The sequence below is a fragment of the Anoplolepis gracilipes genome, chromosome 5, assembly GCF_047496725.1.
Source record: "Anoplolepis gracilipes chromosome 5, ASM4749672v1, whole genome shotgun sequence".
Classification (NCBI taxonomy): domain Eukaryota; kingdom Metazoa; phylum Arthropoda; class Insecta; order Hymenoptera; family Formicidae; genus Anoplolepis; species Anoplolepis gracilipes.
The window spans coordinates 3,263,522-3,278,030 of NC_132974.1; the positions used below are offsets into that span (position 1 = coordinate 3,263,522).

Here is a 14,509-nt window from a genome sequence, read left to right on the forward strand (position 1 = left end):
AGTCAAACAGATGACTTCATAAAAATCTCGATCATTCTTTCATTCTTCTCTTTTTTTTCGTCCACGAACTATCGGCAAGAATAATAGGACTAGATATTCTGAATGATAAACAAGTTCGTGCTCCGATTATGACGGCTGATCCCGAATTACAATAATTCTTCCACGTATTCTATAACAGGAAAACGCAGTATTTATAACAATAATTTGTTTAAAATTGTTAAAGAGAGTAGAGATATATCATTTTTATATATAACGTGTTTATATATAACAAAAAAATTTGTAGAACTACAAAAACATAAGATCAATAAGGATACACGATTGCATTGCAAAGCTTTTACCGCATAGCTACAGAAAATGATTATTTACTTTTTGCCACAATATTTATGGCAAACATTTGCCTTAGCTATAGTTGCAGCAGCATTCTTATCTAAACTGTAAGAAAAAATGTGAGTATCACGTCAACAAGTAACTTGCAGTGTCTCCTGTCTTATACCTGGGGTATATTCCTTCTGTTTTCTTTTTATATTTAAAAACTTGCTCTTCTATTAATAGGCGTCAGGGTGAATAGGCTCATATAACAGATTTATGACACAATCTCCGTTAATTCGCATTTTACGACGCTCGCGTCGATAACCTTTCTTTTTTTTCTCTTTTTCTTTTTCGAAAAGTCGCACACAATACATCAACGATCGGTATCACCAACAATTAATTAGAACTTTTTATTTGGTCCTCATAACATCCGATATGGATGTTATTTTTTTCTATGAATAGCCCACGTATTGCAATCTCAATGAGCGCAATATACCTCCGCCATATTCGCCCATTTTTATTAGCTGATATAAATAAAAACAACGAAGGAACGATGATAGTCCTCTCTCGTCGTACGGTTAGGAGTTCACCGCCGTTATCACCCTCCAATCACGCTTTGTCGTCGGTCAATTCGAGAAACTGTGCATAAAAGTCTCTCGTGCATTCACCCTTGTTGTTGAATACAAACTTGTAATAACTACCGTCCGCGCATATCACTGCACAAGGAATCGTAAACGTAAACGTAAGAAAGATTGTCATATACATGGTGATCGTATATGGTATATTTCGAATTCACAGCTTACCTATAATGCTATTGTTATCTTGACCAAACGCACACATGCACTGGGGACCGCTCGGCACTTGAAATTTGCAGAAACTCCAACTCGAGCTAAAGTACTTTGGCAAAAATGTGGCAGATGCTAAACTAGATTGGCGATTCAGTTTTTGATCTTCGACGGCAAATACGTGTACGGTTCCGTGATCGCTGGCAACGCATAGCCACGTAGAATCATGATTGAAGTTTATGCTAGAATAAAATATATGCATACCTCAATTGATATTTAGCATCACATACATATATATCTTATGTATTATCACATCTCCTTTTATATTTACCAATAAATATTTGCATGATTTGCTCCTCTTCTCAATTCGTTAATCATGTTACCATTTTGCGTATCAAATACTCTTATCAAGGTGCCTTTCTCCGAGGCAGTAGCCAATCTAGTGCCTTGCAAGTTTAAAGCTATGCAAGATAAAGGCGTTTCATGTGCTTCTATATTTAAGGGTTGCTTTTCTGTATTAGCCAGATCTATAACTGAAGAACAGAAATCTTGGTGTTATATAACATGTGTGAAGTGTTATATAATTAATGCTTCATACGTGTAATACGTATGAAGCATTAATTATTTTCTTGTGACAAACCCTACCTTGAACATGACCATTCTTTCTTCCGGGAAAGGCGAGCAAGGAGTTGTTACTATTTGGACATAAAACGCATAATCCTCGTGGATTAGGATTAGTTTCAAACACGTGTAACTGTTGGGGATTTTGCGTAAATGTGTAAACTTTTATAACACCTTCTAATACTACTACTATCCTGTCCCTCCGCAATTTGACTCCTTTAACAGATGCATTAAATTCTAAAGTGATTGCGGGCAATTTTTTTATATCATCCCATATCATAACTGCAATTACAAAATATAAATGTATATAATATCTGTTACAATGATATTTATAACATATGTGCTTATAAAGTAACAACCAACCTTTATTTGTTGGATACATTGGCTTTGCTCCACCACCAACTAATGCTAAATAATTACATCTGAAAAGCATTTCTACATATCCGAGTCCTCCATCACTAAAATCATGTCTCTCTTTCTCTTTCAATGGGTCACAATTGTATACTCTGAATCCATTCTCCATACCACAAGCAAAGCATCCTGCAAATGCGTGAACAAGACTGATAACTTTATCTGTTTGTATACATCCCTTTTCTTAGCAATATTAATCACAGTATGATATATACATATTAACACAAATACATAAAATGACTGGACATGATAAACTCACATGTTAATGTGATATCATAAACGTGAAATATGCAATCACATGCAATATACAATGTATACATATGATATATGCTTTTTAAAATAAAAAATATGCTGAACATATTACATCATTTCATTATAATTTTTACACTTTTTTTTTACAAAAATTAGGATAAAATAAGAAGGTGATAAAAATAGATTTATTGATAAAAATAGATGCTCAATATGAATTCAAACCTAAGTAAATATCAAGTGACATTTCGGTGTCGCGAGATCGTAGACATTTATTCTGCGAAGCAAGAAGAATTGTAATAAATTAACTGACAAACAAGATTACGATCCACGGGCGTGCAAGAACAAGGTTAGGAATGACGTATACAGTTACATTGAATTATTCCTGCGGTCACGATCACGAGGTTGCAAAGGATAACGTTAGGATATTAGGACCCTGGCGTTAAATATCGCGTCGCAATCGCGTTGGCATTCGTATCGACGACGTAAACACCTTGCGAGTGAGGTTAGATGCGGAAACGGAGCGGATCTGACAGTGCGTGGGAATGAACGCGCGCTGTCAAACATACGCGCGTGGGATCGCGTGCGACGTACCTTGGTCCTGATTGAAGCCGGCGTAAAGCAAGCCGTTGCCGTGCGGGTTTCCTGCGGTGAGGTTCATCGTGAGTTGCTCCGCTGGCGAAAAAACATTCAGATCCAAATAAAATCTCGCACTCGCGTCGCGGCACTCAATCACATCCTCGCCGGTTAGCCGCGATACGTTTCTCCGTCTGCCGCTATGAGCGTAGTCGAGAGTACACGTATGTATACGGGTACGTATGTACATGCAATTGATGTCACATACACATGAGCTTTGCAGCTACATACTTTTACCGAGTCAACGACATCATTGAATATTTGTGCATCAAGATTGTTGAGTAAATAAAAGCAAAACTATTTTATATTTAATATTTGATAATCTATTATCTACTACTGACTACTGACTTGTCACACATCTCAAATCATTTCTAAATGTATGTCGTATGTCAAGCATGTTTACGTCATGATGCATGAATATCTAGATACGAAGTGCATCAAAATATTTAGACGTGAATACACGACGCCAACTATATGGCTGTGTATCTTAATTGGCAATATGTATATAAGTGATAATATATATATTATATATAAATAATTTTTCATTACTATGCTAATACGAACAATCTATTATATCGGAAAGAAATCTTTTATAATAATTTTTCAAAGACACGACAAGCTATTTTATTACTAGTTCCAGGCGTGCCAATCGATTGACGTTGATCAGCTGTGATCAGCTGATAGCGGGAAACGCGAGGCGCGAGGCAGTCACTCAATATAGTTGCGCACATGGTCGGTGTTCCGCACTGTTGACAGTTTATTTCTCGCCTTTATTCTTCAATTAATTAATTAATTAATTCCAGTGTGCATATACACGAGCTATATATGTTCGTGATACGACGCCTAATTTGCGCAGAGTTATTGAAAGGTAAACAGTTCGCAAGAAGCGTCGATATTGAGTACGCTCGTTGAGGAACGTTTGTTAGGTTAGACTAGATATTTATATGAGGTAAATCGAGATGAAGTATTTCTACAAAAGCTTTTCGCAGACGAGAAGCGTGTACACTAATTACGCGCTATTGAAAGAGACGCCGCGGAACTTGAAGGGTAAAAAACACAGTTCACAACTGTGGTTAACAAGACACATGCGTGATCCTTACGTAGAAAAGGCAAAGCAGGAAAACTACAGGTGTAGAAGCGCGTTCAAGCTTCTGCAGATCAACGAGAAATACCAAATTCTCACTCCGGGTCTGACTGTCATAGACTGTGGAGCGGCACCTGGTAGCTGGACGCAAGTCGCCACCAATCTAACCAATTCACATGCCAAAAAAGAGGGTCCCGTTGGCAAAGTATATGCCATTGATAAACTACCGTTCTATCCTGTGGAAGGTGCAACCGTCTTGGGAAATATGGATTTTACTATTGACAAGACGCAGGAAACTTTGTATAAATTATTGCAAGGTAACAAGGCCGATGTTATTTTATCCGACATGGCTCCAAATGCATCCGGTATAAGAGCGATAGATCACGATAATATAATATCATTAGCGTACACGGCTTTGCAATTTGCACTACAAATTACTAAAGTTCACGGTACGCTCGTTGTAAAAGTTTGGGACGGCGGTAAATCACAACAGTTTGAGCAGAATTTATTAAAATTTTACGATAACGTTAAGGTGATCAAGCCTGGCGCAACGAGAGATGAATCGACGGAAAAATTCTTTTTAGCTAGAGGTTTTAAAGGTCTCAAAATCAACTGATTTAATTAGAGTCAATAGATATATATTGATTCTCTTATAGGATAGGACGATGTATGTGAGGAGGTTTTCTAAATAAAAGTGTACAATAATAATTTTGATATCATACGGAAAGCGTATGTATTTTTTTTACAACTCCTTTCACTTTATCTAACAGGCGGCCTTGCACAACACGACAAATGCAATATACATCGATAATAGTACGCTATAAATAATACAATACAGTTACACAATTAATACGCATCGGGACGCTGTTGTTAACACTTATTCATATTATGCCTATTTTTTATGCTACGTATATACATTTCTCAATAATAAAACTAATATGTACATGAATCGACATCCAATAATACGAAAGACATTACACACCACACTGAAACGCATGTAGACTTACTGGCCGCATATAATGTCAAGTATCATAAAAATTTTCCGCTCTGTTGTTGCGTTTGTAGCGAAACACGTACTAAAGTAACAAAAGCTAATTCAAAAGGTTTTGCAACGGTCTTGATAACACCCGCTATAATAAAGATTACAGCTTTCTAACTACGACATTATATGCAACAGGCCATAATCAAGAAGTAAAACGATAAATTCGGATATACAATAGGATTTAATGAGTATTGCTTGAAGAGAATTAGCTTGAAAAATACGTTATCTAACATAATTAATTAATTAATTAACGTAATTATTTGAACAATGATATATTCGCTATATTTTTTAGTTCTTTGATTTTAGAGAAAGAGATAGAAAGCTAAAACAATAAACCAAGAATATATATTAATAAACAATACATATATACAATATATATATATATATATATATATGTATGTATGTATATATATATATATATATATATATATATATATATATATATATATATATATGTGTGTGTGTGTCTGTCCATATTATTTTTAAAGTAAAATGTAAATATCTTTTAAAAAATTAATTTGTAACTATACTTTTGTCTGAATGTGTGTATGTGTGTGTGTGTGTGTGTGTGTGTGTGTGTGTGTATGACTTATCCAATGACCTATAAATAATTACTTAACATATTGATGCTTTCTCTTTCTTTCTCTTTCTCTCTTTGCCTTCTCTTTCTTTCTCTCTCTCTTTTCTTTCTAATATTATTACCGTATAATACTGTCAATAAAAGTTTTATTAAGTATACTTGTTTATTGTATGCCATAGCTGGAAACGTTTATTATAGCGGTGTCGATAACGTTTCCGTCGATGCGCAATTATCTCACATATGAATATATGAAAGACAAAGCACAAACATACGACAAAAATGACGGAAACTTGTCAACTTGAAGACTATCGATTTCGGCGGCTATTTCCGACGAAATCACTTATCGATATGAAAAAATGATTGTTTGGCTCACACCGAAAACACGTTACGTTGTCGGCTACAGTGTAGGTGATTCATGATTAATCTGCGATATAAAATAATCTAATTAACTTACCCTAATAAGTCGAAAAACACGCTCACTGCAAATTATAAAATCGACTCGCTTAAAATCTATTAAAACCGAGAAGCGATTTACATTTCTTTCTTCGAAAAACCTTACAACGACGTGCATCAAATTGATTGTTGTATGACATTTCGTTATTACGCGATTCTCAAGATTTCATATGAACCGGAAATCTTGATTTTTTTCTACTCTATAATAATAACCCTAAAGATCAGTCTGCTTCGATAACACCTCCATTAGTAGATTAGCTCGACATATCGCTCATGAACTCGTTAAACGCCGCTTATATATTGTTATCTCGAAAGTAGTATTAGCACTCTGACAAGCCCAATAACGATTCATCTGCTATACAGAGAATAAAAATTCAGCAACATTTTACATGAAACTTTGAATGAATTAATGACTTCTTTCAACATGATATTTATTAGTAATATATTTCGCGCTACAAATTTATTATTCCACACTTTTATTGCATATTTAGCATTAAATGTCATTGTGTATGTTTTTAGTCAGTGTATTCTTCATATTAAAGTAATAGAATTTTTAAATAAATAATAGTTAAAATAATGTAAAATCAGCGTAAATAAAATTCTGATTTTATTAAAAATCATTTATTACACTGTAAGAAATTGCCTAAAAATTTCGACACATTTTTGTTCGAATTTTCATATCTGGAAGTAATTTTAATCTGAAATAGTTTTAATTTTGTTTGAAAGTAATTTTAAACAGTCTTAATCATCAGAATCATTTTTCTGAAAAAGATCAGAAAAAATCTGAAAATTCATACATTCTTCTAAAAAAACTTGTGTCCAAAAATTTGGACAGTGTGTCTGTAAAAAAAACTTCAGACACTTTGTCTGCAATTATTTTTTATAATGTATATATAATTTCATTTAAAATAGCGTTAATAGTTAAAAAAATATAAAATATACAGATTCAAAGTATTGCACAGAAAATCAAATATGCAACGAAAATATGAATTACTATGAATTTCTATAATTGATTGAACTATAAAAAGTTACTTGTAAAAAATTTAAAAATGATCTCAATTGCGTTTCTTTTCTAGTTTAGCGCATTCTATTTTAGCGCAATAGAACCTTATCTACGTTTCGCTTACTTGTTTCGTAAATAATAGCTTAGTCAGTAAGATTCGGTATATAAAGTACAATTCGATTTCGTAATTCGACGTATAACAGCGACATATTTTTTCACGCAATTTAATATCTCATTATCGCTAAATGCAACGAGTTTGCAAAGACTTGATGCCTAATGATTCACCAATGCTTTTGTCTAAATACAGTTTAAGATATTTTCATAAAAAGTCATTAGTATGGCGAAAATTATATCATTAGGATTATGCAAATCTCTTACGCTAACATGTTATTTTATTATTTTCTCTATTAAATTTCGTTATCGATTGCGCAGCTATAATATTATCAAAATGGATTTTTCATACATATGTTGGAAGTGACTGTTGCGATATATAATTATGGATTTCTATGGAAAAAGAATCTTTCCAGATTCGTTTAATGATCAATAATTTAATTAATGTTAATTTAATATGACTCATAACATTTGTTTAATACGTTTTTACTAAATTATTTCCGCTATTAACGAGTTGAGCTCGACTGTTTTCTTTCTACACGAGAGCCTGGAAGACACATAGATCTCTCCTTCTGTTGTGAGATCGTCAAGCTTTCCAGACAATTCCGGACAACTCGCGACATGAAATACTAGACACAATTTACGTAATATTGATCCATAAAATCATTAGAGAATATTTTCTATCCACGATTCTTCTCGTCAATCCCGTTTTTGTTCGACGAAGTTCTCGTACAGCGATCTAAATGTCGCGACTTCGTACAATCTTCTCGCGAATCATTTGGCACAGTTCCAAACACAGTTCACTAGACTTTTCTTTCAAGGAAAATAACGTAAGAATATTTAGCCGTCAATCGATGTTCTTCGCTTCTGTGCGGGCACTCTGTTGACGTTTCTGGGCGTTATTTCTGGCGTAAAGAGATTCAATTTCCGCGACCGCGATATTCCGCGGTATCGGTCGCGGGGTAGTTTTTGAGTGTCATCATTAGCCGCTTCGTCATTTGGAACCTGATCGACGGGATAGATGTCAGGGTCCCTGAACAGCGGCATCTTGCTCCAGAAACGAAACAAATCCGGTCTCTGCTTCTGGCTCTCGCTCGTCGGGACATGATCGGTTTGTAGTCGCTCCGGCTTCCAGTTCGGCAAATAATAGACCGGTTTCTGGTGAACGGGGACACTGCTCTTGGTGCTGGTGCCGTCGTGAGGATCAACATCGTCTATGGGATGACGCGAATGTTGCTTATAGCCTAGTACGCTGTTAACCTCGCTAGACGGAAACCTCACGTAACCGTTTTGCTGCGGCTCCTTCACGTAATCAGGAAATTTCACATAGTCTTCGACGGAGTCGAGATTCATCGTGGTCTGTTTGAAATCATCCGCGGGAACATTTAGCTGAAAATCTTTCGAATTTTCCTGCAACGCGTTCTTTTTGCCGGTTGATTGTTCATTATCAATTGTGTGGATCTCCGTTATCGAGTCTGCCTCGGGAAAATCGTATAAAAACGACTCTGAAGAAGACACAACGCCCAACTCTTCGTTCTTTTTATCCTTGAACTTCGTCAAATGCTCGGTTCGCTTGCGTCCGTTCAAGCTAGCAATTGTCGTGCTGTGAGGTTCTTGAGAAAATACAATCTTCAGTTCGGTATCAGGACTCTTGCCGAACGATTCTTTGGAACTGTCATCGCTGCTGTTTATAATCTTTCGAATCACATCCGGCGACTTGGTAGTAACTTGCAGCTTCTCAGTATTTACGTCCAAAAGAGTCGTCTCTACAATGAAGTCGCCGTCGATGCTGACCTCACTGGAAACATTGCTGCCCGCCTCGTCCTTGTCTTCCATAGGTATGGAATCGTTAAAACGGATCATGATCTGTTCATCTACATCAAGTGTCTTCTTCTGATCCGTAGTTTGATTCTGTCGCTGTTGATCGCGATGCAGTTGTTCGATGTTTCGTGTAGGAATCGTCATGCCGGCTTCTCCATGTTTCAAGATCTCCTCGTTTTCCAGCTCCACCGAATCCTCCTCGTCCGGTATATCCGTGCATGAATATTCCTCATACTCTTCCTCATCGTCATAGACAAACTCAGTTTCCTGCGACTCGTTCAATTTGGAACTTTTCGATGTCGTCTCGTCATCCACGTACGTCTCGTTATCTCGCTGCTCATCCGTTGCAATTGACGGAACATCCGTCGACTTGTCCGTAGACGAAAGCGCAGAGTCCAACCCACTAACCGTGATGACCTCCTTCGCGGTCTCGTTTGAGGTGACGTTAGACATCTGTATGGTCACGTCGCTGGCGGTTTCATTCTGCGTTATTGACAGATCATCCGTTATGCTTGGCAATTTTGTAGACGGGAACAGCAAAATCAGTGTAGGCGACATGTCGGTGAAATTTTCCAATTTTTCCGCCATCGAGACACTGCTTGTAACATCACTTTTATTGAGTTTTTTCACACTCGAAATGTTCAATGAAGTTTTCAGATCTATGGGGATCTTGTAATCCACCACCTCTGAGAAACTAGTGTTTGTCTCATCGACGAAATCGGCTACCGGAACCACTAAGTCAGCTTTTTGATTAATTTTACTACCGTTGCTACTGGAATTCTCAACATGAAACATCATCTCATCCTTGTCTAATATCGTGTCATTCTTCATCTCGTACTTGTTCGCTATTATAACCACCTTGTGCGGCCTCGTCTTCTCTTCATCCAAGTGAGTTTTGTTGCGAGGTGGTATCACGACTGGATCATTCATCGAGAATGTTTCCTCGAGCTCGGGCTTCCTCGACGAAGGTTTAGGATCAGAAGGTATCAGAGGAATGTTAAGTTGCAATGGGCCATTTGACTGTCTTTGATCGTTATTTCCAGAGACTTGTGGACTATTGTACATGGAGTTGAGCCGGTGCAAAAGGAAGTCGTAGTGTGCGCTCTCGTCAATGTTAACACCCATCTTTACGCATCTGCCCATATTATCCGCATGATAACCTTCGGCGCAGGCGGGCAATATCGGTGCGATAAACACGCTTTTAGGCTTTATTTTTTTATTCAAAAAAGTGGTAGAGTCCATGCCATGTTGAAACCCATTCTGCGCGTCCACCAGAAGCCACGCTTGCCAGGTAAAATCACTGAGGGAGCCAATGTCCTGTGATTTTCTTTTGGCGGTGGGCGCTGACGATGACGACGATTCAGGTACATTGGCAGGTGCCAGTTCGCAATTGCAGATCAATCCGAGAAACGCCACGAAGATGAGAGACATTCTCCATCGAGAATGCCTTCGCCGTTGGCTCAACATCTTCTTCGTATTCCTGACGAAACTTCTTCAGGGAGTGTTCCGGATATTGTCAAAGACGCCTGGCTATATGTGAATCTTTTGCTTGTCACCTATTCTTCTTTGGAAGCATCGGATCAGTCTGTCAACAGAGGAGAGATGAAATTAATTATTGTCTGTATATGATAAGTGATATTTAATATATATATATATATATATATATATATATATATATGGTAAGTGGTATTTAATTGGTCGAGCAGAGAAATTAGCGATACGTTTACGTAACGCGATGATGAATTAAGCCGCTAAGGCTTTCACTTAAGTAGCCGCTCATCTCTTAGGGAGTAATATTAACCCAGTTTCTAATCTTAATAGACACCACTTAGCCGATGCGTATACCGGACGCGACGTTCCCCGAGGTAATTTAGAACTGCAAGTTTCCTCAGGAGTTTCTCAGAATGTTGCGCATCTGCTTCGGGCTTCTCTAAAGTGCCTGTAGAAATATTTCCATCTGTCCGCAACTCGCATAAATTGATAAATTAGAGCGAATTGAATCAGTATATCGAGTTTATTGCAAAGAATAATGCATAAAGAAATATTTATTGCAAGAAACAGAGAAAACAAATCAGCGCAAAGAACTCTAAAGTAATTTTTCTAAACAATTTTGAATAAATCATAATTATAACGAGACATAACACATATAGAAAATAATAATAGTTCATTATTTTGATATAAGAGATGAATTGTGTGTGTTTTCTGATCTTCTTAAGAGTGCCTAACAAAATCTCGGGATGTATTTCTACGCATCAAATTTCGTGGACACATATATGCGTGTCACAAGTCAATTGCTGGTTTTATTAATTTAGTCGACCGCCTACGAATGCCACGTATTAATCAAAAGCGATTCTTAAACGCGAAACAATTTTTTCGAAAGATTATATCATGATTCTAAAAAATCTATTTTTAACTAAAAATCTTTCACTCTCTATAACAAAAGAATTTAAAATAGAAATATTTATTCATTTCTAAAAATATATATTTATTACTATTTTATTAGATAAAGATAAATTTATTAGAAAAATCATTTATCATATTAGTTGTTATTTGCAATGATAGTTTTTCCTTCTATACGATTCATACGTCTGTAAATATAGCACATTGTCAAAATATAGCGCTCATTTGATATGTGTATATAATTATCCAATTTCTATTTGTCAATTCTATTTATATCTTTTTTTTAACCAAGGCTATTGTATTTAAAAAACAATATAGAAGTACTAGAGATGCTAAAGGAGGATTGGGTACAAGTTGCATCGCAAGATGCATTGTCTCTAGAGAAATGAAATATATTTTTTAGCGAGATGCATTGTCTCTAGAGAAATGAAATATATATTTTGGCTTGTTACTAGGTATATACTGACATATACCGTTTGCATATATCCTTAAAAGGCGCGTTGCAAAGTGCGTGCCTGATATGCGTATGCGACTGAATAATACGTTTGCGAGTGTATGTACAACGAGGAAAAGTGAATGCACGCCGATCTGTTTTTACCGTTACGCAGGCACGCCGGGATTATGTCTGCTTCGTGAATAAGACGTACAAATATAAGAATCGACTTCCCGATCATTTATATGTCGTCGCCTCGCGGAATATATGGGGCTTCTTAAGGGTTCTTTTGCCTTCTATTTTCAGTAGCAATAACAGCAGAAGCAACAGCAGTAGACACTTTACGACGTTCCGAACGAGAGAAGCCGCGAAATATCGCATATCTCAGTTTATGCCGCTAATGTTTATCGTTATTTTAAGACAAATTTATATGATTATGGTTTAAAGAAAAAAAAATACTATTTTTCATTAATAATTTCAGTATCATATTAATGCAATGACTGCTTAAGTGCTTTTCAAATCAAGCGAACGAAGCTACATTAATTTTTGAAAGATGTAAACCAAAATAACTTCATATAAAGTTTCTTTCTATGTCTCATATGTTCTATTAAAATCTACTACATCACGCAAGACAATGTTAAGTTATGTTGAATTTTATTATTTTTCAGATTTTTTTGCTGTTATTTCATATTTATTTAATACGAATATAGTATTATACAAGATTTCTTTGATCTTTTACAGTTACAATCTCAGTCAATGGCTTGTATTCTGAACTCACATTTAAGCTAAATGTGCCTTTAATGTATTTTTATACATGTGTTTGTATACGTTAGAAGCACATTTAGTGATAAATGTGAGTATAGAAAACGGGCCAATGAGATTTGATGTGTAATTTATTTCCTATTTATGTTATAAATATTTAGACTAATAATGTACAAAATGCATATCATAATGTATATCATTAGTCAATGATTTTTAACAACAAAATTTATTTAAATTCTTTACATGTTTTACAGAAACAAATAGTGCTTTGTAGTTCAATTAATCTTAAATTATCTTTCATTGATCTTTAATTAATCTTAATTTTATTTTAGTTGAGATTGTCATGTAATTGTCATGTTTTTCATGTAATATGAAAAATTGAAAGTCATAAAAAACATTAATCGGATCTTTGCTAGAAAGAACTTAGTATTTTAAATTTATAGAATACGTTTCAATGTGTGTAAGTGTAATGCAAAACATAATAAAATATAGAATAATATGTTTGCTACATAAAAAATATACATTGTTCTTTAATAACAACATAAAATTATTGTTTAGTAAGGCAATATTCAAAGAATTTCTTTTTTTTTTAGTTTTTTTTCTGTAATTAATTCAAGAATACGTTCACATACAAGAATTTATTCCCTGATTGTAATTGATTGCATTAGGATTCCTGCGTAAAATTATATATAATTTACGTATGAATATCTATGAATAGATTAACTATTTACATTAATTAGCTAAAAATTATAAATGTGCATTATACTCAATATGTAAAAAATTAAATAAAGCTTTTTGCTACTTGTGTTGATAGCACAACTTTTTTCTTGATAATATAAATAAATTAACATATATACATATGTGTAAAAAAGGCTATAGAAATTCAAATAACGTTAAATATCATTATAGTGAAAAAACATAGAAATGTCATAGATTCTTCTCTTAACGGTTCTCTTAATTAAACGACCGTTAAATCTAGACCAATTTCTATCTTAAGAAATATGTAAGTTTATAAATATTCACTTCCGGAAGTAAAGGAAATTCACTCAATCAATTATCTATTGCTAAAACAATAATCCGAAAGTGACTCAAGTCTAGTATTGAAATATGAAGGATTTAGAGAAAATGATATATAAATTGACAATGTGTTAATCAAGATGTACAATTTTTTTTCTTTCTCTTTTCCTTTTTTAGTGGAATTCAAACGACTCAATTTATAAACGTGTATTTCGATGCAGAAGTAAAATATAGTTTCCTGCGAGCAAGTCCGTTAACATTCCAAAAAAGTTCAACGTGTCCCACGGCTGCTGAAATTGATGCTATAAATAAAACGACGTGTAATGACTGAGGAGATTGAATATCTTTCGCGCGCGCGATCATATTTATTAGCCTTTCCAATCAACGAAAGTCGATGCGTTAACATCGAGGTAAATGTCAGACCGCGACAGGAAGCGCCGTCGTCTGGCTTTTCCCGTTTTTTCATACGAGTATCTCGCCGCTGTCACTCGCGCAATAATTTCACCCGGCGATGGAAAATGCGATTTTCCGCGCAGGCCACGATATTGACAATCTCAGTTGAATTAACGCTCAGTCTCGGTGATCGCCGATATCGGTGATACGTTGAAGTAGAGGAGCGGAGAAGTTCGGACTGTGAATATTTCGAACGTGAAACATCGATAATCGTTATCGCAAGAGGCCGGCACTCTGAAACGGAGAAAGGACTGCGTGTGATTTATGCAAGAGCTAACTATATAAGTATACATATCTCTCCACATGCCTCTTGAGATCGTCGTTGCGATATCGGCGCGA

The 14,509-nt window shown here is 35.4% G+C and overlaps 3 protein-coding genes across 4 annotated transcripts in view; 1 reads left to right on the forward strand and 2 right to left on the reverse strand.

Annotated features, from left to right (window-relative positions):
* Positions 1-48: 48 nt before the first annotated feature.
* On the reverse strand, positions 49-3,400 carry LOC140665648 (WD repeat domain phosphoinositide-interacting protein 3). Its single transcript, XM_072891986.1, has 6 exons — positions 2,970-3,400; positions 2,079-2,255; positions 1,740-1,997; positions 1,426-1,627; positions 1,113-1,336; positions 49-1,025 (listed from the first exon to the last, which is right to left on the reverse strand). Exons 1-6 carry the CDS (start codon positions 3,199-3,201, stop codon positions 919-921), a joined length of 1,200 nt encoding a protein of 399 aa, XP_072748087.1. The 5' UTR covers positions 3,202-3,400; the 3' UTR covers positions 49-918.
* A 293-nt stretch (positions 3,401-3,693) lies between these two features.
* Positions 3,694-5,461, forward strand: Mrm2 (Mitochondrial rRNA methyltransferase 2). Of its 2 annotated transcripts, XM_072892178.1 has the most exons (2): positions 3,695-3,879; positions 4,001-5,461. In XM_072892178.1, exon 2 carries the CDS (start codon positions 4,097-4,099, stop codon positions 4,709-4,711), a length of 615 nt encoding a protein of 204 aa, XP_072748279.1. In that variant the 5' UTR covers positions 3,695-3,879; positions 4,001-4,096; the 3' UTR covers positions 4,712-5,461. The 2 variants fall into 2 exon arrangements, with proteins under 2 accessions (XP_072748278.1, XP_072748279.1); XM_072892177.1 differs by having other exon boundaries at positions 3,694-5,461.
* Positions 5,462-5,569: 108 nt separating this feature from the next.
* The window catches only part of LOC140665722 (uncharacterized), a 47,651-nt gene continuing 38,711 nt past the window's right edge, over positions 5,570-14,509 (reverse strand). Inside the window, exon 2 of the mRNA XM_072892175.1 lies at positions 5,570-10,690. Coding sequence (XP_072748276.1) covers positions 8,125-10,572 — 2,448 coding nt within the window. The 5' untranslated portion in view covers positions 10,573-10,690 and the 3' untranslated portion in view covers positions 5,570-8,124. The remainder of the gene's footprint in view (positions 10,691-14,509) is intronic.